Source organism: Oreochromis aureus, linkage group 2 (assembly GCF_013358895.1).
Source record: "Oreochromis aureus strain Israel breed Guangdong linkage group 2, ZZ_aureus, whole genome shotgun sequence".
In the NCBI taxonomy this organism is placed as follows: domain Eukaryota; kingdom Metazoa; phylum Chordata; class Actinopteri; order Cichliformes; family Cichlidae; genus Oreochromis; species Oreochromis aureus.
Genome location: NC_052943.1, coordinates 5,519,540 through 5,547,133, shown reverse-complemented (window position 1 = coordinate 5,547,133; position 27,594 = coordinate 5,519,540). Strand labels below are relative to the sequence as shown.

Here is a 27,594-nt window from a genome sequence, read left to right as displayed (position 1 = left end):
TGTGTGTGTGTGTGTGTGCGTGTGGACTTATAGGTGTGTGTGTGTGTGTGTGTGTGGTGGGGGGGTGGGTGCAGGGTAAAATGCACGCATGCATTTCTGCTCATAGACTGTTTGTTTTTGGCTGAATTTGATGACTCTTCTCTAGCGGATTATTGCCTCCTAATTAGACAGAGATGACTAGCCAAGGCAGAGGCGGTGTGTGTGTGTGCATGTATGTGTGTATAAATGTATGTCTTTAACTTTATCTCCTCTTTGTGCCAGCACGTGTTTGTTGTGGTGTGTGCAATTGTGTACAGTAAAATCTTAGTGAGAAATAAGCTCCTTTGTCAGGCTGTGTGTGTGTGTGTGTGTGTGTGTGTGTGTGTGTGTGTGTGTGTGTGTGTGTGTGTGTGTGTGTGTGTGTGTGTGTGTTTCACCTCAAGTTCTCCTTCCATGCTCAGCCTCAGAGCTCTGAGAAGAATGACAAATGAGGAGCATGTGACATTCTCAGATAGAGGACGCATGAAGCAGCAACACATGGGAATATACCACCCTTAAAAACACGGGGAGCATGGCAATTAGATTGGAAGGGAAGGTGCATGAAAAACAATGAAGGTTGGTGCGGCAGTTTAAAAAAAAGAAAAAAGAAAAAAAAAAGGAAAGTGGAAGCAGTGGAGATATGGGGCGTGAAATAAAGAGATGGGTAGACAGAGGGAGTGAGAGGGATAGAGGGACGATAGGGAGCGAGGGGTGGGAGCTGAGCCCTGCAATGATCCCTTTTTAACTGCTGAATGGGCATTTCTGTCCTGCGCACAGACACACACACACACACAGATACACATCCTGCCCCGTGACTTTTCTCTGTTAACCACAGAAAATGTCAATAAACAGTTTACCCATCCAAGGCTGCAAAACAAACTGCCTTGGTTGGTTCTTGCTGCCAGTTGGCCACACACACACACACACACACACGCACACACACACACACACACAAACACACACACTGTGAGATTAATATGATGTGGTGAGGCCCTTCCTCTGGCTGAAGTGTGTTTTACAGGTTAGCAGACAGGCTAATGCTTTTCTGCTGAACGAGGCCGCTTTGAATTGGCGAGCATAATGAACTTCCAGGGATTAGCCTGAGCCAAACGCACCAGCTTACAGCTATAGTCCCCCTCTCTCTCCGGTCGCAGGGGACCTTGGACAAGAATAAACTGGGTCAGGCTTCGACAGCAGTCGGAAGGGGGCTCAGAGCTTCTCCACAAAAAACAAAACAAAACCAAGAGCTGTCAAGTAAATGTTTTGTGTTTACTCACACTGGCGAGTGAAAGAGAGGGAAAAGAAAGGAGGAAAAGATAAAGTGGAATAAAATGTGATCTGCTTGGCTGCTCACTAATTGCTCCATTTCCTTTTTCGCATGTTTGGTCTTTTATCAGACCGGGTTCCTAGTAAAACGGTTGTTCCTATTAGCCTACCTGCGGGTTGTAGTTTGGAAACCACACACTTTATCTGACTAAGTCCCCTATCTTAATTTATTAGAACCATTTAGCTCAAGATTCCTCATTCCTGCACGCCGCCTCTGTTCCAGTGGCTACTCGCGTTTGTGTATTTGTGGCCAAAACAGAAACGCAAATGTTTTCTTCGGTTCTCTGCATGTATGAAAAAAACAGCCTTGTACCTCGGCCTCGCTCCTCCGGCAGACCCCACTTCTCAATATGTTTGTGTTTTCTCCAGTGAGCTCTAAGGGTTGTTTTTTTGGGTTGTTTTTTTTATGGATTTGAAGTCTGCATGAGAACAAATTTCTTTGACATCAATCTCCTGTGCTGTAGCAGAAAAAAGAAAGCAATTTGTCTCTGATCATAAATATTTTGTAGCACGTCTAGAGAGATTTTTCTTCTCTTTTCTGTTTTTTTTTCTTTCTTTCTTTCTTTCTTGAACTTCTACCAAAGGTTGAGGGACTTTTTGGAAGAATAGTGCTTTCTTTAAAAAAGTTGTTCTTTTTTTTCACTGCAGCACATTCTACAACAACACAAGCAGAGCATTAGTAATGAGTCGTTATCCACTTTATTCAGCAAATATTGATTCAGCGAAGAATAAAAGGAACAATCGCATTCTATCATGTAACAATTCAGTTCGGTTAGCCCGACAGAACATGACAGTCGCGGCGGTCCCAGTAGGCTATGAAGAGAGTTAATGCATAGAATTACAGGCAGTACTTTTCTCCGAATTTACATTTTTCTGACATTATCTGGAGACGTGCAATTGAATTTGCTGCTGAATGATAGATAACAGGATTAGCATTTTTTTTTTCTCTTTTGCTTTGAGTCTGCAAAGCAAAATGCACTTATTACAAAAAGTGGTGGATGCAAGTTTCTGCAGACAGAACAGAGCGTGACTCGAAACCTGCGCAACATAATTTAGTGGCTGGATATTTGAAGAACACCCTCTCCAGTGGTTGGAGTGTGTCTGCACACACACACATACACACAGAAGATTTTACCACATTCACGTACCCAGGCTACAGCAGTTTGTGGGAAAAGTAGGGCTGGGAAAAAAAAAGTATTCCTCTTCCATACAAGGTGTGCCATATATTATTCATCCAAATTTGAATGAAAAATCTGTTCAATATTTATGGGAGGGAAAGTGAACAAAAGCATAAGGCATGCATTTTTGTACGCAGATTTAAACATGGGAGACAGCAGGCTGGTCTAGTGAGCGTGGGGTTGCCTAGTTGTATTTTTTGCATCGCTGGGACTGTGTCCATGCCTGCATGCGTGCCCCCCCTAGTATACGGCTTTTGGTTTTTTTGGTTTTTTTTAAATGTGTGTGTGCTTTCGTTGATATGCGTACACTATATAAAAGTATTTATGCAGATAGGGCGCAGTACAAGTTATTTCACATTTATAGGGACATTGCAGGGAGGGGAAGTCTAGTTAATTTTATTTATAAAGTGCTTTTAACAAACAAGGTTTATCTTAAAGTGCTTTACATTTCAGCAAAGGGACACAAGGAAAATGCAAATAAAAGGAAGATGAAAGAGAGAGAAACAATCCTTAGCAAGAAATGGGGCAGTATAGGAAGGAGGAGGAGGAGGGAAGTACAAGAAATAAACCCCACCGCATGCTTTAATATCAATTTACATGCAGAGTTTATGATAGAGAAGGATGGCCTTTCGGGCGGTGTTGTGGCTGCATGTATGCGGGTGATTGCATGCACGCATGTGTATCTGTTTCTCCCAAGAGCATCTTTGCACGCACAAACAGATGTTTAGCGTCTCTCCTGTGTAGCAGAGGTCAGGCCCCATCTTTTTTCCCCCAGTCTCCTTCCCCCTTCTCGTCCCTTCTCTCCTTTCACGAGCATCTGTTCTCCAGCCACGGCGGTGACACCTGCGTCCCCGCGGTATCGCAGAGGAATCAGGTCACCTCGCAAACTGGTTGTCATTACAGCGGGAGTTGCAAGCAAGCCGGGTTCCCCTTAAACACCCATCCAGGAGAACAAAGGAGGATGCATTTGCATGATGTAGATGCAAAATGCATTCGCCTTCTGATTTTGTTTCTATCTGTCAAAAGTCGTCACCCCCCTCCCTCCGCCACACACACACACACACACACACACACACACACACACACACACGTGAACAGGCAAATATCAAAGCGGAAGAGCAGACAGGAGAGTTCAGCACATCCACACTTCTCCCTTCCTCTCGCACGCTGTTTCTTTTCTTATCAAATCCAAGAGAAGATGACATATGGAGGAGGGCAAGTGTGATCACGCAGCTTGACAAAGCAGTTGCTTTTTTGTTGTTTTCACCCCACACATATGTGTGTGTACGTGCTCCAAACTTTGATCAATTGGAGAAAGACGACGCACAAAGTAAACAATCTCATAATGTATCTCCATACTCAGTAATGATGAAAGTCTGATGCGTGGCATCGATGAAAGAAAAAGCAAACGATGTCGTAAAGCCGTGTGAAGCATAAATGACATGCAGGTTTTGCACTGTCATGATATGTAATTTTTTAAGCAGCTGGCAACAAAAAAAGTATGTTAAGATCTCCTGTACCGTATAGTATGTGGTTTATTGATTTTCCCGTGCAAACCCACACACGCACGATGAAGATGGGCTCAAATCCCCCACTGATTCATGGAAAGCGGGAGAGGGGGAGGGAGGGAGAAGTGTGATGTCTGAATGGGTGTTCTCGTCTGAGTCATCCGGGTTTGTTTTTCAGCTCTCTCACTCAACAGTCCATTAGCTCATTGTTGGAAGGGCTGGTATTGGATTCTAGCTGACATGTTCCCCCAAGTCTGAGAGCAAGAGATGAGGGCGCACGCTGTGCTGAGTGCTCTAATATTGCTCACACACATCTTTTTGCTACTTGGGGGGAAAAAGAAATATGGAGGGAAAGCGTAAAAGTAAGACAAGGAGAGAGAGGAGTGGATAAAAATGAAGATGGACAAAATGGAGAAAAACGTGAATCAAAATGTAAGAAGATGATTATCAAATTCCACGTATCTGTTGAGCTGGAATTTCCTTCTCAAATAAGTTATCGACCGTTTGGAAAACATGACACCTACTCCGCACCAAATGATTGCAGAGGCAAAAGTAGTACATAATGGAATGATAATGAAGTTATTTGCAAGCTGAAGAGCTTTGCTTTTGACATACTGCGAAATAATCACCAAATATCAAATAACATTTCTGTTCTGCTTTTGGGTTTGTAGCATTTTGGAGCCGAGTCCTTGATCCCTTTGATCTGAGACTCTATTTTCACACAGAAGTGTTTTTCTTAAATTCGTCTCTGTGCTTGTTTTCTTCCAGGGGCTGCCAACCACCAGAGTCAGACCACGCTACGACCTCCACTTCCCCCTCCACACAACCACCACACTTTGTCCCACCAGTCTGCCAACAGCCTGAACAGAAACACCCTGAGAGGCGGACGAAACCCCATTCACGCGCCCGCTCCGGGGACGGGAGATGGTCCGACCACCCCTGAGTCTGTCCAGTTACAAGACAGCTGGGTGCTTAACAGTAACGTGCCGCTGGAGACCAGGTCAGAGTATATATTTTCTGTTTTGTTTTGGATTGTTTTTCTGTTGACAGGTTTACCTGACGCTGATATCTGGAGCCACTTACAGTAAGCACAGCAGTTGAATAAGCCTTGAGTAATCAATAGTGAGGAATGAAAGGTCAGATCCATTCAGCAACATTTCTGTAAGCTCAGTGTGGCGGTGTCAGACAGAAATGTTAGCAGAGAAAGAAAGAAGCTGTGGTGTATTTGGCCATGATGTAAAATAACAACTATTCACTCACTAGGACTAACACAAAAATTGTTACACTAAAAATGAAAGAATACTTAAGAACTTAAAAAGGAAGGCAATTAGGGAACTGGGAACAAATCAATGGAAGGTCTTGGCAGACTGGCAAAAAAAATATTAGACTCCATGGGCCATGGACACTTTTAAAACTATGTCCTCTTGAAATAAATGGTGCTGTAACCTTAGTGATGAAGTGACTATTTAGTAAGCTGCTGTGGCTGACAAGCTAACTGGTAACAGAGTGTCTTAATAACACTGGCTATCTCTAGCCAGTAATAAGCTGTCGAAGCTTTTTTGCCGTGGCAACTGCTGGCAAGCTTTTGGGAGCCTTTTAACTAGTCTGTGTTTAACTGTGAGTTAATGAAACGGCAGCCCTGAGAGGTCAAACACACTGGAGCTTAAGAAAAAAAAAGCACAATGGAAATAGAAAATTACACATTGGAAGTATAAAAAAACTAAATCTCACAAAACACAACGGAAGTGTTTCTGGGGACACAATAACTTGACGGATCAGCTGCGGAAGTGAAAGGAAGCAAAATGGTAAATGGCCTGTATTTGTATAGCGCTTTACACATCCAGTCATCCACACACTGGTGATGGCCAGCTACATTGTAGCCACAGCCACTGACAGAGGCGAGGCTGCCGGACACTGCCGGCCCTCTGACTACCACCAGTAGGCAACGGGTGAAGTGTCTTGCCCAAGGACACAACGGACACAACGACCAAGACTGTCCAAGCCGGGGCTCGAACCGGCAACCTTCCGATTACAAGGCGAACTCCCAACTCTTGAGCCACGATCGCCCGAGCAAAGCATGCAAAGGATTGCACTGAGACAAGCTTATAGGAAGCGGAGGATGTGTAGGGTAATGTGTGTTTACGTCACATAGAGCAGCGGTCCCCAACCTTTTTTGCACCACGGACCGGTTTATGTCCAACAGTATTTTCACAAACCGGCCTTTAAGGTGTCACGGATAAATACAACAAAATAAAACCAGTACTGGTACCAAAAAAAGGAAGATTTATTCATAACACAGGGGAAAAGACCCAGGGAAACAGAGTTAATAATAAATCGATAAAAAATAACGATAAAAAACAATAAAAACCCTGAAAACTATAAGTTTCACACCCGAGCCTCAACTCTCGCGGCCCGGTACCAAACAACTCACGGATCGGTACCAGTCTGTGGCCCGGGGGTTGGGGACCGCTGACATAGAGCAATACAATACTATGTTGGCTATTAGCCGTTTATTGTTAGCTTGTGACTTCTGCAACTGCTCTGTCATGTCATTGTATCCCAAAAAACACTAATGTTGTGTTGGACTCTCACAGTCACTGTATAATAGCACCAAAATCTGTAAATATTTATTACTTAAATATTTGCATTCTTGTGTAAGAACAGAGACAATTAATATTAATTAATTAATAATAATTTGCTTAGGCTCCAGCTTAGTGGTTATTAGCAAATTACTAGCAACATTCCACTTAACCATTCATCAGCTGCTTTTTCTTGAAATCTACATATAAACAAATCAAAAACTTTTGTCTTTTTTAAAATATTTTTGACCATTAACAACAACAAAAAAAAATCTACCCATCCCAGCTTTAAAACGAAAGGTCCACTTTGACATCTCCATTCCTTTAAAGGTCAACGAAGCTTTTAACACAGAAAAGTGGAAAAGTAAAATGTAGACACTTCTCCAGCTGTAACACAAACCTATCACAGTCCGAATATTCATTAACTCCAGTCTACAAAGCTGTGTTCACCAAACTTTAAAAAAAATCCACCTTTTAAAATGTGATCTAAGCCTGTGAAATTTCATTACAAACTTTACCTCAGAGCGCTGTACAAACTACTCTGCCTCCACAAGAGAAACCACTTATTGCAATTGCACTGGAATTAACTGACCCTGTATTTGCTCTTAAAATGCTGCTTTGACCGTTGTCCTTTTTTGTTATTTAACACCCACCTAACACCAATTTATTTTTTAATTCAACAAATCACTGATTGACTCCACCATGATGAGTTTTGTATATTTAGCATACTTGTTATAAAAGTTTTGGAACCCTGAGATATGGATATCAGTTATAGGCACTGTGAGAGGGGAGCACCTGCATGAAGTGCCTGAATAATACAGTTCAGCTTATTGTCTCTTAAACGTCCATAATTAGGTCCACAATATGTTGCACAAAGATACAATTTCTGTATTTTTTCCTCTTTTATACCACCACAATGGATTTTAAGTCAAATATATGATCAAAGTGCACACTAGCAAGGGTTTTACAACGTTTTGCATTAACTTTGAGACATTTTCAGAGTCCCAGAAATAATTGTGTGTTTGTGACAAACATCATCACAACCAGGTAAGTCCTCTTCTCTTACAGACATAATAGCTAAACTTGATTCAAAATGTTGAATTTGCATATTATAGTTTGTCACTATCAACAGATGTCAGTGCAAATATGGTTGCCATGACTAGGTTGAACAAAACGAAATGAACCTATCAGAAATAGGAACAACTTTAGGGGTGGCCAAATCAATAGTTTGGTACATCTGGCACCAAAAAAGCCTGGGAGACCACAAGTACAGTGCACAATCACAGAATTATTTCCATGGTTAAGAAAAAAATAAAGTGTAAAACTCTGATTTTATTCAAGAAGAAGAAGACCAGATCAGCCAGAAAACATAGTATGTAGAAGGGGTAAGGAACAGCTCAGGTACACCTGCAATATGGATAATGACCCATATACAGGAAAATTCTTCAATGGCAAAGTCAGTCGTTTGTTCTCAGCCAAAAAGAGAATGCTCTTGATCTTAATAAATATTGAAATTGAATACAAAGAGACCCACGCAACTGGAGGTGGCTGCAAAAAAAGCGGAGAGCATCTCAGTGGAGGACACACAGCATTTATGTGATGTCCACAGTTCTAAACTTCAAGCAGTCACTGACTGCAAAGGATTTTCATCCAAGTACTAATAACAATGCTTGTATTTAAAATTGTTAGTTTCTCAGTTTGAGCCTCTGAAAATTCAGGACTGTGTTTAAAAATTAAGCAGTTAATGCAAAATGTTTGTAAAAGCCCCAGAATTAAAGCTGAAAGTCTGCACTTTAATCACTTATTGATTGTATGCTTTAAAAATCCATTGTGGTGGTGTACAGAGGCAAAACTACAAAATGTGTGTCTTTGTCCAACGAATTATGGACCTAACTGTATCTGCACTGTTTTAGTTCCCAAAGCAACCACGATCTCACACATTTCTTCCATTATTTCTAAACCAGTATATGAACCTTTAAATGAAAAGCCAATTGCTCCAGGCTGTGATTCATAAAAGTGTGCTGCTCAGTTTCCTTCTCTACCTCATCCCCAAACAGGACACCTTACAAAAGAGTATTATGCATGCAACCTGGAGTGAAGAAGCAGAAAATACAAACCTTTTCACACACTCTACACATGTGGGGGGGGGGTTGTCAGTACACAAAGAACACTTACCAGGAAAACAGAGCATTCATGCAGGGTATTACTATTCATGAAGCATGGCAGTGAGAGGGAGACTGCCTGCATGCTTGTTCGCATGCGCGTGGTCAGTCTCCGAGCATTTACTCTGCAAGCTGTACTTGTGTTTCTCCTGCTGGGTGCTGAGGCTTCCAGCACTGATGGGCCTGGATAAACTCCCCAGAGCGTTGGACCTGTGCAGTATTTATGAGGCCTGGCGATGTTTAATTCATCCCCACTGATCTCAGGTCTATGCTCAACCTGTGCTCACACATTGTGCTTGTATGCATGATGGGTAGGAACAAGAATACGTACACCTTTAAAAAGAAGCTGTTTCCACTAGCAGTTTCTTCTTCTAGGCCTGCGTTGTCATGTTTACGTGATTGGCACAACATCACCCGAGGTGAAGGACGATTTGGTTTGTTTTTGCAGTTTTTGATGCAGTGATCTAGGATGAAAATAAAATGTATTTAAAGTTATAAATCCTTTTTCGCCTTACGACTGCCATCTTTGCAGATTTGAAGCGTCTCACACACACACGCCCACACTGTTGAGGCCTGTACAGTGCCAGTATTTGGTCATGTTCAGGTGGTGGGGTTTGGCATGGCTCAGAGCCTGTCGCTGTGAATGGAGCCCAGAGCAGCACACAGAGTATTCCGGCTCCACCCTCCAGCCCAGATTGGGCCCTCCTCTCCGGTCCAGGCTATGGTGGAGGCTGGGTGTGCTGGCTGGAGCTGCTGGAGTTGCTGGAGCTCGTGATTGGGACGGAGCCAGCCAGGCAGAGCCAGCCAGGCAGAGCCAGCGAGTCACACCATCCCTGTGCTGGCAGAGCCTGTCCTCCATCTCATTATAACCTGCAGCTATAGGAAATGATGAGCAACCTGTTCATGTGAGGGGAGGGAGTGTATGTGTGTACGCTTGTGTGTGTATTTGCATCCAAGCATGTGTTTGTTTTTTGTTTTTTTTTTAAATCAGACTGCTCCCCACTGTAATCATATGTAAATCTTGGCATTTGTTGTCCACTCATTATGCATTGTGTGTGTGTGTGTGTGTGTGTGTGTGTGTGTGTGTGTGTGTGTGTGTGTGCGTGCGTGCGTGTGTGTGTGTGTGTGTGTGCGTGCGTGTGTGTGTGTGTGCACATGCGTTTTGGCTTGACCCGACAGTGTGACAGCGGTGAGAGGATGAAGATTGATCACCTAAGAACACCCCAGGGCTTGGATGACTGGCAGAGACAGAGAGAGATAGAAACAGACGGGGGGGGGGGTTATATAGCAAAGAAATATAAGTCAGGAGAGTGGGAGGTGAGAGGGCGGGGGAATGTGGAAAGGAATGGTTTACGGTAGAGGAGGGAGAGATAAAGAAGGAGAGAGAGGGAGAGAAATGGAGAGAGGGGGTGATTGAAGGAGATTGTTTTGGGGAGTGTGTGTGAGAGATAGAAAGGCAGAAGAGGGAGATTGAGGCCCGCAGAACATGGATACATTTACCCGTGTGAGATAAATGACTATAGACGGCTGATGCCGCTGCGTGTGCGTGTGAATGAGAAACACAGAGACAGAATACATTTCTCTGTGTGAATTCCAATCGCTCCCTCTGAGCTCCTATGGGTGGCTCATGCCAGGTTCAATCTCCGTGATCTCGGGATATTCCCTTGCACCCCGGCACGCTCCTCTGTGGGCCACAACCCTCGGGGGTGGCGGAATAAGATCACCGAGAGGGTTGCGGCATCTCAATTTATCTGGAAGGAGCTGGAAAGGAAGGGGTGGACGTTACTACTGGTTACTTTCAAATGCATTACTGTGGGGACAGATACAAAGATGTTACCTGTTGGAACGACAGGCAGTGAAGAAGAAGGAGGAGAGGCAGTATATCTGTTCCAAATACTGTACGCACTACTGTAACAGGCACAGACCTGTGTAACATCAAGTTTATTAATGACATGACCTCGTATTCATACATTAAAGCTACACACTCAGTAATTTTTTAATGTTATTTAACAAAAACAAAAATGTTGTACTTCTAAATATACATTGATTAGTGTGTAATTACATCTTCCAACAAACTGACACATTCTCATACATACAATCCATTAAAAATACATAGGAGCATGCACCAGTTTGTTGTTCCCCCAACATATTTTTTGGTCTTCCTCTTCACCTCAATGACAAGAACATATGCATAACATACTCATTAATTTCCAATGTTGTCACAGTTACTTATTGTCAGCAGATTAGACAAATGACCATCTCCAGACAAAAGTCAGCTAAACAACAGCAGCAGCTGGTTATAAACTAGCGTTATACCGGCTAATGTTATGCTCAAGTGTTCTAAAAATCAGACTTTTAATCTGATAAACAAGTTTGATGTTTTATGACTTTTATCACTGAGTGTCCGAGTCCACTTCAAAGGTAGTTTCACTAATGCTGGCCAACAGCACCTAACAGCGGCTAACATGAGCTAATAGTGGCTAACAGAAGCTAATAGCAACTAACAGAAGCTAACAGCAGCAAAAACAACAGTGCTTATCAACAAAAACGTTCAGCATATCCTAAGTAAGAAGCAACTGTAATGTGATTGTCAAATTTTATACAGAAATGCATAACATTACTGCATTTCTGAAAAATGTAATATGATTACAGTAATGAATAGCAAACACGTTCCACCCAACACTAGTAGTGCCGTTTTACCCACAGAAGTTGCCTCCTGCTGGCCATTAGAAAGAATGCAGTTTTAAGAGGCTAAGTCCAGTTTTTATATAAAGTCAATGAGCCAATGCCTAACTGGCTTCATTCAAAAAGGATTTCTCAAATGTTCCTTTAACTAAATTAAAAAATGGATAAAACTCCAGTACAGCGCCTAGTTTGCCAGGAAAAAAGAAAAATCTGAGATATATACATAATCAGGCTGGATTTGTTTATTTTTGCTTTTCATGAACATTAGTAGCCCTCTGAATTTTTCCCCTCATCTGCACAACAATAAGCAAATGAATCCCCATCTACTGTATCCATCTGCACACAATTTTTTCCTACAATCGTAGCAGGTAGCAATACTCATGACTCCGTCCTTGAGCATCTTCCTCTCCCTGGGCTTTTTGTTTCATTCTCAGATCTGACTGTTTTTCAGTCACCCCCATACCGTGTCGACCTCCGTTAATTGTTCTCTACATCTGATGATGACTCTGAAAGTGCTATGCTAAGCAACCGCATGTTTGTGAGAGCTGAGAATATGAAGAGTGTGCGTGTGTGCGGGCATGCACAAAGCTTGTGTGTGTTTGTTCGCTCAAGGGGAATGCGAGCTTTGACTTCCTGCTAATTACCCAGCATGCTCTCTGTTCTGTGGTTAATTGTCCAGGTCCTCTTTTTCTCTCAATGGGGAGCGGGGTTGGAACGGAGTGAAAACACATCCTCTCGTCTTCTCTCTGTCTTCTAATCTATAGCCTTTATCTCCATTGTCTATCCTTCCCCTCTTGTGTCACTGTTTGTTCCGCAAGGATGAAAATTAAACACTCGGTAGCACATACGGGGCAATCTCATGAAAGAATACCCACATAAATTTATATTTTACTGCGCGTGGGTGGGCGCCCGTGTGTGAGCCCGGGTAAATGTGTGTCAGTGTGTGAGTCAGTTTTGGCTAATGTTCTGTATGGATGTGTGTTGCATATATAAGACAGAATGCATGACAGCGAGGTAGCGGTGGTTAAGGGAATCTCTGTCAGCTCTCTCTAATTATGTGTGACATTTCCACGCTGGACCCCTGTCAAAAACCCTACAATAGGCACACACAAAAGCACAAACACAAATACAAGCGCACACACGCACACACCCCAGCCTAATGATACAGAGTTGTGATTGCCGGCTGCCTGCTATGATAGAACCCCTCCATAGTCCTCAGCAACATAAATCAATGTCAATTACCTCCCCAGAGCACATTAGACACTTTCCATTCCTACTCGTAATTAGTATGGCCCATAGACATATTCCCATCCCACACCAAGCTCACAGCGGAGCTTCTGCACACAAACAACAAAGCCTGGGAATGAAATGATTTCACTGCTTAAGTTCAAACACATACCAGCACATCGAATCATACGCTTTGTGTGGCGCAGAATACAAACAGTTCAGCAGCTCACCCTCTCCTTGTGCTCACACGTGCATTATTTGAGTATTGCCATTAATTACCGCTGGCCTTGCCATCACAGTGAGTCAGCAGCTGTGAAAATGAATTGAAACGAGCACATGAGCCGCTTGACCTTGGACGGCGCGCCTGTGTGTTTGAGCATATATGCATGCATGCCAGAGCATATAGGTTTATGCAATGCATAACAATGTGTTGATGTTGGCGAGACTGAGAATGTGGTATTTTTAGACAATAACCTCTTTTTTCTTTGCGTGTCATCGCCTCGTGCTCTTTCAGCCTCTATCTGTCTTCAGCTTTTTTTTCTCTCTTTTGCCTATTTTCTTTTCCTGGAGTCACAGGCCATACCTGACAGCTAAAAGAGAGGAACAGGGAGAGAAGCGATGGAAGAGGGGAAAAATCCAGCAAGATAGCAGTCCAACAATCAGTGGCTTGAAATGATGAGAGAGAAAGAGAGAGACAAAGCACAGACTGGCTGAATAATTGATAGAGAGTGGAACAGCGCTCCCAAACTAAATCTTCATGCTCTGAGCACGTCACCTGTTTTTGCCAACTGTTTTCAGATGAGCGGACATGCTGTTATGAAACAGCAGTGATCAAAAGGATAGAAGACCACAAAGTGCAGTGAAACACCTTTTTAAACAGAGATCATCCAGTCCAGTAACAGTGGTGGGTTATTACTGGTCCCATTAGACTAGTCTGAAAAGAAGAGAGAGCAGGCTGCAGAAGAAAGAGGACAACTCAGACACACATCTGTGCAGGAATGAGTCATTTGTCATGGTGTGGAGGTAGAGAGAAAGCACGAGGCTGGGGACTTGGAATCTGCTTTACTCCAGCTTGTCAAAGAGAAACCCGGCAACCTTCTCAGATTTTTGTGTTTTGTTCGACCGCATATAAAAGATAGACGGGGCTGTCACGATGTCGCCCACTGATTTGTGGACTACTGTTGGCATTTTAGCCATCATTATCTTGGAATTTTGAAACCCCATGTGACCATATTTAAACTACAGGGTAGAGCTTATGGTTTATTCATTATTCACCATTATATTAACTGGGATCAATTCAATTCAACTTTATTTATATAGACCCAAATCACAACAACAGCCACCTCAAGGCACTTTATATTGTAAGGTAGACCCTACAATAATACATACAGAGAAAAAAAACCAACAATCATATGACCCCCTATGAGAAAGCACTTTGGCGACATTGGGAAGGAAAAACTCCCTTTTAACAGGAAGAAACCTCCGACAGAACCAGACTCAGGGAGGGGCGGGGCCATCTGCTGCGACGGGTTGGGGTGAGAGAAGGAAGACAGGAGAGGAGACATGCTGTGGAAGAGAGACAGAGATTAATAACAAGTGTGATTCATTGCTGAGAGGTCTATTAACACATAGTGAGTGAGAAAGGTGACTGAAGAAGAAATACTGGTAATGGTTAGCGAAAAAAACAGGTGAAAACCAAGGATACTGTATGCATACAGTAGCACCGATCTCAGCTAAAGCTACCCTTCATTTATTTATTTATTTATTTATTTATTTATTTTGCTGTATTGAAGAAGACTTAAAACCAGTGAATGAGACCATAAAGTCACCAGAAAATGTTTTCTGAGCTGATAAGTCAAGTGGGTCATCGGGTAATTTTCTCATGGGCTTCTATACACTCAGATATTCTTCTTTTTAAGATTATTTCAACATTATTAAAGCGGTGGGGGATCATCTTGACAGAGAAAAGGCACAAAAGGCAGCCAACATCCAAAGAAGAGCTTTGAATGTCCTTCAAGAAGCCTGGGGAACTATTCCTGAAGAGTTCTTAAAGAAATGTCAAGAAGTTGTCTAAGAGAGTTCATGCTGTGATGAAGAATAAAGGTGGTCATATACAGATCTTCAAGCTGGTTAGATGTGCGCAAACTCTGTTTTTGCCTGATATACTCTGTTTTAATTTCTATTTGCATCTGTTTCCTATTTTACTAGTAAAACATCCAGAAATGAGGGGTTCAAGACTGGTTGGTTTGGGTTTTTTTCATGATTTATAAAGACTTAGTAGTAATTTGGTAGTAATTAGTTCCACCTCTTCATAATGCATTCCACCAAGTCACTGCTTAGTCCTGTGAATCTGGCCAGATTAGGCAGGAGATAAAATTAGAAGTCAGATTTTAAACAAACCCCTGGCTTTGCCAAACATTTAGGAAGAGAAAAACATACAAATTGTAAAATAATTACCCAAATCCTAAACTGTTGGCTTGTTTACTCCCCGTCCTATTGTCTCGCCACTTTCTTGGCCTGTCAGAGTAATTATTTTTTGTGAGGATAATGTTATCCTAACAGAGAAGTTATGGAAATAGTTTAGCATTTGTAATAATCCAAAATTATCCATTAATCATGACAGAATGCTTAAAACCCAGGCTCTAGGCCTCACACTGCATTTAGATGAAGTAACAGCCAAAAATTGTTTCCTCTCTGTGCGGCCAAGGTTCATTATTCACAAGATAAAAGTAGGAGAGCATTCAGAGAGCATCTTCATATGTGCACACAAACACACACTAGCAAACACACAAACAAGCAAGTTCCACAAAAATCTGGCACAAAAAGACTTTATTTTTCTGTTCAGTCATCTCTGAGGCAGTGGAGTGACCTTCTCTCCTCTGATAGATCACGCTCACCTCACCTGAGGGCTTTGTTCTGTCATACCACCTGAGGTCTGCGTAGGGGCAGCTTCTCACTCGCCGTGTGAGCTGTGTGTGTGCATGCGTGCCATGAAAGATGTCACAAAGGTTTCACTGAAGTTCTTCTTCTTGTGTCCTTTAAAAGAGTCTTCAAGTGCAGTCTTTCTCCTTGCTATGGCGAAAGTGTTCTTTCAAGGTCAGATAACAAAAGAAAATCCGAAAGAAGAAAGGGACTTTTTTTGTAGGAGGGGAACGAGGGAAGACATGATTATAGGAATAAAAAAGGGGGGGAAAGAAGAGGAATATTGGAGTGGTAGTGAAAAAGAAAAGATAAGACAAGAAATAGGAAAAGCAGCTGGGGGAGGGGGAGCAGCGAAAGAGTGAGCGGGTGAGCAGGTGCAGTGATAGCAGAGGATAATGGGTAATATGAGCAAAGGGATGATGGTTCAAATCCCCCTTTTATCCTCTCTCTGAGCTCTGACCCCACCTGGACAATGAGGACAGCAAAAGGGGGACAGCAGCGATCCTCTCCAGCCATTAAGAGCAGAAACGACGCAAATTATAAGTGGGGTGAACAGAAGAGAAGCGAAGCCACAGAAGAAGGAAAAAAAACAGGGCAGAGCAGGTGGAGGTTAAAAAGAGACCTCGGACTGGAACAGCACTGAATTGGAGACACAATCAGTTCAAGGATGTTAAAACCCATATGGCAGGAAGGGTTCATCGGAAAGTAAATTGGACAGAAGCTTGCACATATGCGACCCTGTCATCCAGACGCTGATTATAGTTTGGTGTGTTTGCACTCAAGCAGAGCTTGTTTTAACCACTTACTTTATAAAGCGTCTTTCTGTGTGTGTTGACTTTTCTTTTTTCACGCCTTTTTCTCATCTTCAGGCATTTTTTGTTCAAGACGTCGTCAGGGACCACCCCTCTCTTCAGTAGCTCCTCCCCCGGATACCCCCTGACCTCGGGAACAGTGTATTCTCCACCGCCTCGCCTGCTACCCAGAAACACCTTCTCCCGCTCAGCCTTCAAACTAAAGAAGCCGTCCAAGTACTGCAGCTGGAAATGTGCCGCGGTGACAGCCATCGCAGCCGCTGCCCTGCTGGCCATCCTGCTGTCTTACTTCATTGGTAAGTGAAAGCAACATTTTTATGAAAAGGGTTAACCAGATTTTATTTTATTTTTTGTCTATATATACACCCCTGAACAAATACAAGCTCAGTCGCCACACTGTGTTGCATTGACCTAAAATGCATAAACCTCCCACACCTCCACAACAAAGTGTTAAGTTAGTAGCCCCTGCCTTTAAAACACAAAGCAGATTCAGAAGGCGTGAGCTTTGTCACTTCAGTCGACTGCTGCACTGTCAAAATCGACCCCAGCTGGAGCCTCGGCCTCCACTCAGCATCAGTGCACAGGCAGTTAGAGAGGCAGGAAGATACACAAACCGCAGCATACCGCGGCTGTTTCTGCAAGCAGGTATCAGTCAAGGTAGGAATCCTAACAGACCCAGCAGGAAAGTGGATGTTTTTCACTGATCTGAAGCCAACGTGCGATAGTCATACTTTAAGGAATGGCAGATACTCAGAGGAGAGCACTTACCCAGCACATCAGGAAGAGATTCTGATGGGCTGTCTACTGGCGAATCTGTGTGAAGAGAAGGGAGCAAAAAAATACAAAACATTGCTTGGAGTGTGTGTGGGAGTGTGTGTGTGGGCATGGATTTTATTCCTTCTTGACCTCATTCACTGGACAAAAGAATGCAGACCTATGCATCTGTGTGTGTGTGAGTGTGTGTGTGTGTGTGTGAGGGAGAGAGGAAGACAATAGAAGGAGGAGGAACAGAAAATGAGGAAATGTAATTATGTATGAATGTGCATGTTTGTGTGTTTGTCTATTTCACTGTGTTGGTGTGTGTGCAAGAAGGCAGATGTGCCACTGAGCCCCTGATTGGCCTCTTACCCGAGAGACCAGAGTCAACAGATGGGGGGAAGAGTGGCATCAGCAGAAATAACAACCCTCTCTACATATATTATTAAGATCATTTTTTTCTTTATTTATAAATATATTTATCCAAACGTGACCACATCGATCTAACCGTCCATAGTGAGTTTGTGATATATGCAGCCATATGTGTGTCGTATGCATCCCGACCTACCGAATTTTATGCATGTGCACTCCAATCTGTGCATGTGTCAGTATTTGTGTGATTTGTGTAACCCCCGTGGAGTGCCCTTGACAGTAGTGGTGTGTGTCCTCCAGAGCAGATCAAGGCCTCTTGCCGAGGGCACACAGTAAGATCCATTCTCTCCTGAGCTTTACACGGTCACACTGCAGTAGACAGCCACATATGGAGCCACAAAACAAAAGCCGGGAGAGGGACGAAGGACGGCAACCGCTGCCCTCATACCTCCTAACCCCCCCGAAATCCTATCCATATGTACTCAAGGGCACTGAAGCGCAGAAAGAACCAAAGACCTCCCGTTATTCATCTTTTACTCGAAGCGCAGAGCTCACCTGGGGCTTTAATGACACAAATATTTGTTTTCTTCAGAACATATAATTGTTAAATGAACATCTAATTGGGGAAATAAATCAAAACACATTTGTTTCAAAGACTAATTTTTGCTTCTACCTTTCTTTTTTCTTTTTTCATACCACTCCATCAGTAATTTTTGGGTACCTGCAGACACATAAAGCTTGTTAACAACAGCCTGTCTTAATAATAGGTACTATTAGATTGTTAGCTATATTATAAAAGATTTTTTTTTTATTATTGGTGTATTTACAGCACAAAAGAGCAAGCTATCCAGATACCCTGTCAGTATTCTGTATAATATTGCATTTTTAATGGAATTGCATGATTAAGGGGAAATAGAGTGTAATATTTTTCCCTCTAAGCCCCACTTTCTGTATATTTTTCAGTTTTATTATATGCCAAATAGTGTGTGTGTGTATGCTTCACCACCAAACTTAATTGTCCAACTGGCTATAATTCAGTAAGCTGAAACAAAGCTGAAATGATACTTTATTGTTATTATTACTATTGCTAACTGTGGCCCCTTTTCAGCTGTTGTAAGGAAATGTTTTTGCTCCGGTGTTTTTTCTACGCTGAACAAAGCTGTAGCAGTGCTGCCAAGCCTGAAACCCTTGTGTTTACCATGCTTTTTGTAGCGTTAATCGTGCAGCGAGTTCACTACTCATAAGGGGGATTTTGTACTACCTTGTTTGTGTGTTATGCGTGCGTGGGGCCCAGCGCTCACTGTGGGGATTGTGCAGAGCACCCAGAGCCATGCAGCGTGAAGAGGACCCCTCTGAGGCGTCCGCCCAGGAGCCCACTCATAAATTACACCAGGACACATGTGCCTGAACAGCACTTTTTCATTTTTTGTGCTGGTTGGCATGTGTGTGTGTGTGTGAGAACTCCTAACTTCTCCGTGTGTGTCTGAGACTCTGCTGGCCTTCAAATGATTTGCCTTTCTTTCTTTTTCTTTATTCAGACTTCACATGAATATTAAGAAGAAAAAAATTGCTTGACAATCTTCCAGAAACTCACGCGCACACATGTGTGTGCCAATTGATGATGACGTCTTCAGAAAAAACATGACTTTGCATGTTTCGGGAGCACAGCTGACTCTCTGCATCTCTGTGAAGCTTATTTACTGTGTCCTACCGTTAGAATGAAGCCTTGGGGATGAGATAAACATACACAGGTAGCATGAAAAAAGCGTTTGGAGCTGCGAGTCGTTATTTGTGTCTGTGTGAGTTCAAGGGAGTTTATTTGTAAGGGAGGACAGAAAGCGTTTTTATTCCCTCTTCAAACTCCAGCGGAGTATGGCCTCCTCTTTATGTGTGAAGGAATGACTGAACGGATGGAGGGAGGAGGATAAACGAGAGTGCTTGTTCTTCATTCCCCCGGCGTCTTGTTTGCTTGCTCCGCATGGAGCACCTGAGCCAAAGGAGAGGTGGTTGCTAGGATACAGGTGAGCGGTTGGCATACAGGAGAGAAGACAGGTCCATCATTGTGAATGGCAACCTGGAGAGAACGAGATAGAGAGGGGTGAGAGAAGAAGAAAAAAAAAGGAACGGGGTGGAATGGGAGTTGGTGCACAGGGGGCAGAGGGGAACATAAAGGGGAAAGAAAAAGGAGGGATAGATCAGTGGAGAGACAGAGGAGAGGAGGGCTGGTATGTCACTGTCAGCACTGTAAGGTGTGAGATTGGTTGATGGGGGGGCGCGGGTGAGGTTGTTTGTGCTGCTGAGGAAAGTAGAGGAGATGAGGAGGAGGAGGAGTGACAAGACAGCCAGGTGTGGAGAGAAGAAACTGAAGGGAGGCAGAAGGAGGAGAGATGAAGGAGAGCGTGGCCTCCTGAGGGCTCTGTCACCTGGAATATCTGCGGGACTAATGTCTCCTAATTGATCACAGCGAGCAGAGAACAGAGGGAGTGTGACAGAGGACAGAGAGAGGCTGTGAAGGACAAGGGGTGACGAAAAAGAGAAGTTAGAGAGGATTAAAAAAAGAGAAAAGGGATGTAAACCTCTGAGAGCAAAAACATATGCAGCAAGGGGGGGAAACAGATAGAAATGCGTTGTAGTGAGGAATGAGAGGAGAGCCTGGCTTGATGGATGAGAAATCGAGGTCGTGTCAAACTGCTTGCGCCCAGGTGGACTGTTTTCATACACACATGCACAGGTGTGCCCTTGACTGCAATGAGTAAACTTGCTAGCGGGCGCTTGTGTCACCTTTGCAGGGGTGTTTGGCGCCAATGTGTGCGCGTGTGCATCTGTGGAATTTGTCAGGCAACGTGGCATAATCCACATGGTATTGTCACCACTAATGAGTAAGAGCGCACACACGCACGCACGCACAGGCGCGCGCACACACACGATGTATTTTTAGTCTTACTCTCAGCTCCCCTGTCTGTTGATTCAACAGAACCACACTCCACACACACACACACACACACAGTGGCACTGTCATCGAGCGTGACCTTCATGCCTCCGAGCCGACCACTTTCCATCCATCACCGCTGTCTTCCTGTTCCAGAGTGATCACAATCGCTTACTGCCCATTCTTCCCGATTACAAGTGTCTCACTACAGTGCATTCATATCACTGCTCCCTTACATAATCACATGTTAATGATTTTACTGTTCTGCCAATTGAACAGTTTCTGGACTAGAAATGCAACATTAGTTCTTCGTCCCTTTCCTTATCAATCATCTTTAGAGCCTTTATATTAATTTTATGCTCCCAGCCTTGTGTGGATGGGAGGTACTACTGTACTCTTCTGAGAAAGAAAAAAAAGATTCAAAAAAAGCACCTAATTACACTTTTTGATATACATGATATACAAAAGTCTACTCTTAACAGGCTAAGTGATTGATGTTTTAAAAAGTATTCATTATGTCATATTAAAAATAAGCACAAATCGTAAAAGCATACAAGAAAAGGAGCAATTTTTTCCTAACTTGATCGTCCTTTAGGCAAGAACAACTTCTATAGTGCATGCTTGTTTTCCCAAGTAGTTATATGCCAAAGTTTGCATTTATTTGAATAAGACTCCTTCTTTTATGAGTAAGTATAAAAGCAAGTCAAGACAGTCAAGTGGATAGTTGTGTTGGCCATGCAGGTCTCGCAATGTGGCTGCTTTCCAAACGCACCTCCTTGACCCCAAAGTCCCCTCTCACATTGCATGTGGCTTCCCTTCTGCTGATCTGAGGTGGAACAGCTAGAGGTCAGGATGTGTCACTCATGCCAGCGTAGGCGTCCGTGTGTGCATTTAATGTGTGTGTGTGCGGAGGTGAAGTCGCAATTGGGCATATGGTGAAAGCAGGAACCTGGGCATAAGGATCAGACGTGGAGCGTGTGTCCGCAGCAGCAGGGCCTGTCGGACTGATAAAGGTTAGGATCTTACCACACGTTGCCAGTCCAGAAAATGGGCAGGGCATGGCCAGGACCAGGGACAAGGTGCTATACCATCTGCACCAGAGGGATACATGGGTCAATGCACTGGTAAAGGTAATGCAAAGCAGGGAGCAGGAGTTGTTTAAGTGGTGACATCGATGTTCTTCCTTTGACTTGAGCTTCAGTACATGCTTTGAAGGAAATAACGCCCATGTGTGCATGAGCCGAGGATTTGCATCCTCAGTGATGTGATGCTGAGCGATGTTCATACCGTCTCGTGCATTAGTGTGCACGAGCTCATTTCATTCATTTATTTCCTCATTCATTTATTCATTAGTGCGGGTCTTATCAGGGCCTCAATCGTTAGTCCAATTAGGCCTATGGTGCTTCACTGGTACTGTGTTTGAAACAGGAGATGGATGAATGCAAAGCGAAAAGAAATTGCTGTCCTCCCTTTTTTTTATCCTCTCGCTCCGTCTCTCATTTTCTTTCGGTTTCTTCGTCTCTTGGCCTCCACAGCGAACTCTTTTCTCCGTATTTCGTCCTCACTCATTCTCTCCCACTCTCTGATCTGTGATAAGATAGCATAGTTCCTCATATCCTGTTTCTAATACAGATCGATGAGAGGGAAAGGAGCGAGGTAGGAAGGGAGGGGTGAGACGAGGCAGAGTGGGTTGATGTTGCTGGGGGGTGTGGGGAGTAAAGCGGCGGGGGGGTCAGGGTAGAGATATCTGAAGAGGAAATGAGGATTCAGAAAGGAGGACATCACTCAGATTCACATCTCTTTTCATTTAACCAATCACACACGTGCACGCACACGCGCGCCGGGCGGCTACGTCTGCGCCGGGCCGTCTCAATATTTCGGTGCCAATAAAGAAACCATTTTCAGCTGTGTGATTGAGTGAGTTGCCGTTTCTCTCGGCTAGACACAGCCGTGCAGGTAGGAGCTGCCAGCAACTCGCATAACCTTTTGTGTTGCAGTCAATTACAGTTCAGTTGCATCAGCTGGGTGAGGAGGTCCCGTCGGGGGTTGCAGCGTGCGTGCGCGCTTGTTGTTAATACCATGCAATTTTCAGCATGCATACGCAGATACACACTCAGAAGCAGACAAATTGTGTCTCTCAGTGTATATGACCCCCAAGGGCAGCAGCCAACCGCCGCCCCCGTTCCTCTGTCTGAGGCTCTAAATGATCTCAGCAAGCAGCGCCTTCAAAACTTAGCCGAGAGAGAAGGCTGCCTTATTTATAGATTACATAAGTGGATACTGTGTGGTAAATTCTGAGAAAACGTCCCAAATGGCCTGAATATTGAGAACCTGAGGCGGCACGCTGCTCTTTTCCTCAGTCTCTTCAATATTAGCAGCACTGCACCCCTGTGCCGCAGAGGTACAGAGAGAAAGACACAGTGAAGACGCCTCTTTTTTTTCTCAGGTGGCTCCTTTTTTTGCGTGTGTGTTTTAGGAGTGTGTGAGGTGGGGAAAGCGCGGGGGGGCTAGAAAGGCTGGGAAAAGGGTTCCTAAACCAATTAAAAGGCAGACCAAGGATGGTTGGGTGAGTTGGGGGGGAGGTGGTCTTAGCTACAATTACTGCCCTAATTGAGGTCAGAGTTGTTAATTTAGTGGTGAATTAGAACGGTTAATATGCATTTATCGGGATGGCCAGGGGAGAAGGCGAAATGGGGGGGGAGAAAAAAAAGTGTTGCAGCCGACCAGAGCTTGTGCTCTTTGTGCAATTTTGGTTGCATTGCGAGCGATTGCATGCGACAACATGCGAGAGGCCGTTCTCCGGCTTCGGAGCAATTAGGAGCATCGCAAATGGTTCAGCGGGGATACAGTGGCGTTTAAGCAGGCAATGATAAGGTTGAGTTGAGACAGAAAAGGGTGAGAGACATAAGAGCACAGAGAGAGAAAGAGGGGTGGGGAGAGGATTTGAACATTTGGAACATGTTCCAGAGAACAGAATGATGATGATACAATATTTTCCAGTCAGGGGACACTCGCTGCAAAGTCACCTTTCTCCATCTCTGCCTCGCTCTTTATTTTCCTTCTCTTTCCTTCTCTCATCCAGAAATCCATTTACACCCTTTAACTCTGAGATATATAAATATTTCCCAAAACATGCGCATGTGCATTGTATTTCTGCCTGATTGCCCGTGTTGTGAACCACTTACTGTCAAAGGATGAATCACCACCATCCTTTTTTTTTTTTACCCAACCAGTCAATGAATACAGGGCCACTTATCCCTTAAATCTTTTCTTCTCCTCACTTGCCATCTTCTTCCCCCTTCCTCACTTTATCCGTGGGGGCCTTTATTCATCTTTTCCTCCCTTTTTTTTCTGCAACATCATCTGTAGCCTGTTTCTCTGCTCCTCTTTTTTATATTTCCTCGGGGGATTTCATGTGTTCTTTAATATTCTCTCAGTTCTCGCTGTCCTCCAGTATTCTCTCTGTTCCCCCCTTGCCTCTCCTCCTCTGTGCTGAGGTTTGGCACAATTTCTCTAAGAGCTCCTGACCGCTGCCCCCTCTCCGAGCCTGGCCACCACCTCTCTCTTTTCATCTCTCTTGTTTCTCCGTCCATCATCCTCCGTCCTTTTTTTTTTTTTTGTCATCACAGGATCACGTTTTGTTTTCTTCAGATGCTGTTTTTTGCAGATGATACTGGCAAGCACTTTGCCTGTCTGAATTATGCATCGAGATTACATAAAAACCTCACGGAGCAACTGATCTATTTTTAATCTGACTCGTTTGCTTGTTAAACCTGCTTCTCTGTGATCTTTTCTATGTGTGCGTATATGCAGTGTGTGTGTGTCTGTCAAATTGAACATGAGTGAGAAGACGGAGATTAAAAAGAAGAACAGCCCAAGTCTGACTATCGCTCTTGTTCTTCCCAAGTCTGTCAGTCGGATCTGATTCAGATAGGCTTTATTGGCATGGTATTTAATAAAGCCTTCCAATCCAGTTTGAAAACAGTAATTATGGCAATTATGATCAGAAAAGAAAATGCTTAAAATTATGGCAACACAAAGCTAAATACATCAATTTCAGCAGTTTCATTTCAGCTAAAATTACACCCTAACAAACTTAGAAGTGTTGTTGAAATAAGGGATGGCACTTGTAAAGAGAATGATAACAAGTGTCTCTCTTTGTCTTTCTTTCTTTCTTTCTTTTGCACGTCTCTCCTACTCTGTGTCTTGCTGCAAAAGAATCCTGTTGACAAATTGTTGGCTTTTGCGCTTCTGTCGCTAAGGAGTAAGTGTGCCATCTATTGGTCAGCTTTTCACAACCACCCACAGAAGAAGAAGACGAAGAAGAAGGGGGAAAAAAACAAGACAGGAAAAACAAATTTGAGAAAAGTGTGCACCAACCCTCACCAACACAATGATGAGACACACACAGTAAGCTAACTATAGGCCTGTCTGCTATGTGTGTTCTTGGGGATGACCTAGATTGAGAGTGCCGTCACAATAGACTCACAATTGCTTACTGTCTCCAGATGGTTCAATAGGCAAGCTTTCAATCGACTGCTCCCTCTGATACCATCTTTGCGCGCACCTGTGTGTGTGTGTGTGTGTGTGTGGATGCATGTCTGCATTATCTACAAGAAGGGACAGGCAGAGATAAGACGAAACGAAGGAAGAAAAAAGGGGAATTAAAAGGAAAAGTAGGAGAGAAATGAAGGTCAGCCCAGTGAAAGAGGAGAGGGCAAGAGTTGGGGTAGCAGGGGAAGGAGAAAGGGGTGGGAGCACTCTTTTTGCTTCTCCCACTCCGTCTCTTGTTTTCTATACCCCCACGCCCCCACCACCACCCTCACACATGAAAAATAAAAAAGAGCTGACAGTGGAGGCTGGGCAGCAGCCAAAGGTGTCAGCGCTTTCTTTTGACCACTAGCGAGGGAGGGAAGAAAGAGGGGAATAGAAGAAGCATAAAAAGGAAGAAACAAAGAAGCAGGGCGAGAGAAAAAGAGCGACGGGACACTTTAGGGGGTGAGAATGAGTCTGCCCCGGCAGCGAATCCTAAAGCCGCATCCCCTTCCCTCTGCAACTTTTACACTCCCGGCCCCTGTGTGTGCAAACCCTCGGCAAGCAGAGATAGAATTTGACAAGAAGGAAATTGATTCCCGGGTTTCGGATTCAGGTGTTGCAAGGCTTCTGCGGTGGGGATAAGGCCGACGCTGAGAAGCGTGCGATAGCGCCTACGTAATGCATTGGACTCGATCACAGATTCGTGCTGCGTGTATCATCAAAGCTCACATCACAGTATTCACGTATACGCGGGAAAATGCTGGTGCATTCCGCCGTTAACATTAACGTTATCTTCGATATTCAGACGCGAGCAGGCGATTCATCTCCGATTTTTTTCTCCCCACTACAAAGATTCTTTGAAGGCATTAAAGAGATCAAAACAAATCACTTACAACAAACAGAAAACATACCTGTCACCAAATAAACCGCTGAACTTTTGCAGTACAGTCTTTCTGTTTCCTTTTTTTTCTTTCGGTTTTTTTTGGGAGGAGGGGGAGTTGGATGGGGAGGAGGAGGAGGAGGAGACGCTTGGCAGCAGGCTAAGGAGGGAAGAGACGTGGGGAGAGTAAAGAGCTGACAAAGTGAAGAGCGAACACACTCGAGCAGCCTTATACCACCAGCACACAATAACACAACAGAGGACAAAAGAAGAGGAGAAGCGAAAGGAGAGCCATAGAGCATTCTCTTCAGAGAGCAATCTGTCACTTGCTCTCTGTGAGACGGTGTAAAGGCTTCCAAATAAAAGCTGAAGATGCTTTCCTCGTGAAAGATGCCTGCGAGAGGTCGGGGGTTAAGAAAGCAAAACAGAGAAGGATTTTTTGGGGAGGTGGTTTAATTGCCTGATTTGTAAGATTTTGCCTCTGTTTGTGTGCCTGTTAACTAAACCCGCCACTCTGATGACCGTGCGTTTGATTCATGACTTAAATATAGAGATGGCTGGTTCTGTTAATGCTACAGGATTTGCTGTCTAAATGACAGATCAGATTTAAGAGGCCTGGCCTCCTATTTCTTCGCCTTGACAAGCCTTCATCTTGGGCTTTTTATTTATTTATTTATTTATTTATTTCCATCCTCCTTTTCCTCCCCTACATCCTCACTCTTCATCTCTCTGCGTGCAGCAATCAACTTGCTGGGTTTGACGTGGCAGCTGAAGCCATCCGACGGCCCCGTGTTAAACAACGGACTGGGAGCTGGTCTGCCTGTCAACAGCGATGTGGCCACACTGCCCTCTGGAGGGAGAGGTATGAACTGCAACACACACGCACCCCTCCTACACATCTTTGCCTGAAGAAGCAAGCACTTTACATGTTTAAAAAGAAAAAAGAAACTTAAAGGTTAAGGCTGCTAATGTTCTGCATTTTTTTTCCCTAGCAACAGACCTCGTGAAAATAACAAATTCAACAATAAATAGATCCTAACAAGTGCTGTTTGTGCAGCCAAAGCCTACTCGTTTCTTTGTGCCACAGAGCTCCGGTGCTCCTTCATTTTGATGAGGGGGACGCTGGAGTTTATTTTAAATCGCTTCCACCATTTTTTTATACCATTGTGGAGGTATTTATCTAAAGCAGCATCCTAATTAGCATGCCAATTGCATAAAACAAATCAACAAACGGGACTTTAGTATTTTTTATGCATTTGTGAATATTTATGGCCTAGCTGGCTTGAGGCTGAATGCACCACTCATTGCAGGAAAGTCAGAAAGTTTTGAAGGACAGACTGCCACATCTCTTGTTGCAAACAAGAAGAATGTCAGCCTTATCTTTTATGGCTTATAAATGCTATATCTGCTGTGTTAAATACTAAAACAGCCCAATAGCTTCTTTTTTTCCCTCCTAACCAGACAGCCTCGCACACATAAATTATTTCTATAATTCATGACGCAGTAGTAGCTGTGCTGTCTGTGTATGCTGTTTAACCACTCTGCTGAGTTGTGTTGAGCTGGGTTTCAGTCAGCAGCGAGGTAAAGCTCCCCTCGCTCACCCCCTCTCTTTAAAGGCCCCCATGCGGTTTTTTCCATCTATTCTTCTTTCGCTCGCTCGATCTCGCTCTGCAACATACACAGCGTGTACTATAGGTACGTGTG

The 27,594-nt window shown here is 43.8% G+C and overlaps 1 protein-coding gene across 1 annotated transcript in view; it reads left to right on the top strand.

The window, feature by feature from the left end:
- The window catches only part of tenm2 (teneurin transmembrane protein 2), a 112,046-nt gene that overhangs the window by 50,739 nt on the left and 33,713 nt on the right, over positions 1–27,594 (top strand). The window contains exons 3-5 of the mRNA XM_039622778.1: positions 4,799–5,030; positions 16,475–16,713; positions 26,630–26,752. Coding sequence (XP_039478712.1) covers positions 4,799–5,030; positions 16,475–16,713; positions 26,630–26,752 — 594 coding nt within the window. The remainder of the gene's footprint in view (positions 1–4,798; positions 5,031–16,474; positions 16,714–26,629; positions 26,753–27,594) is intronic.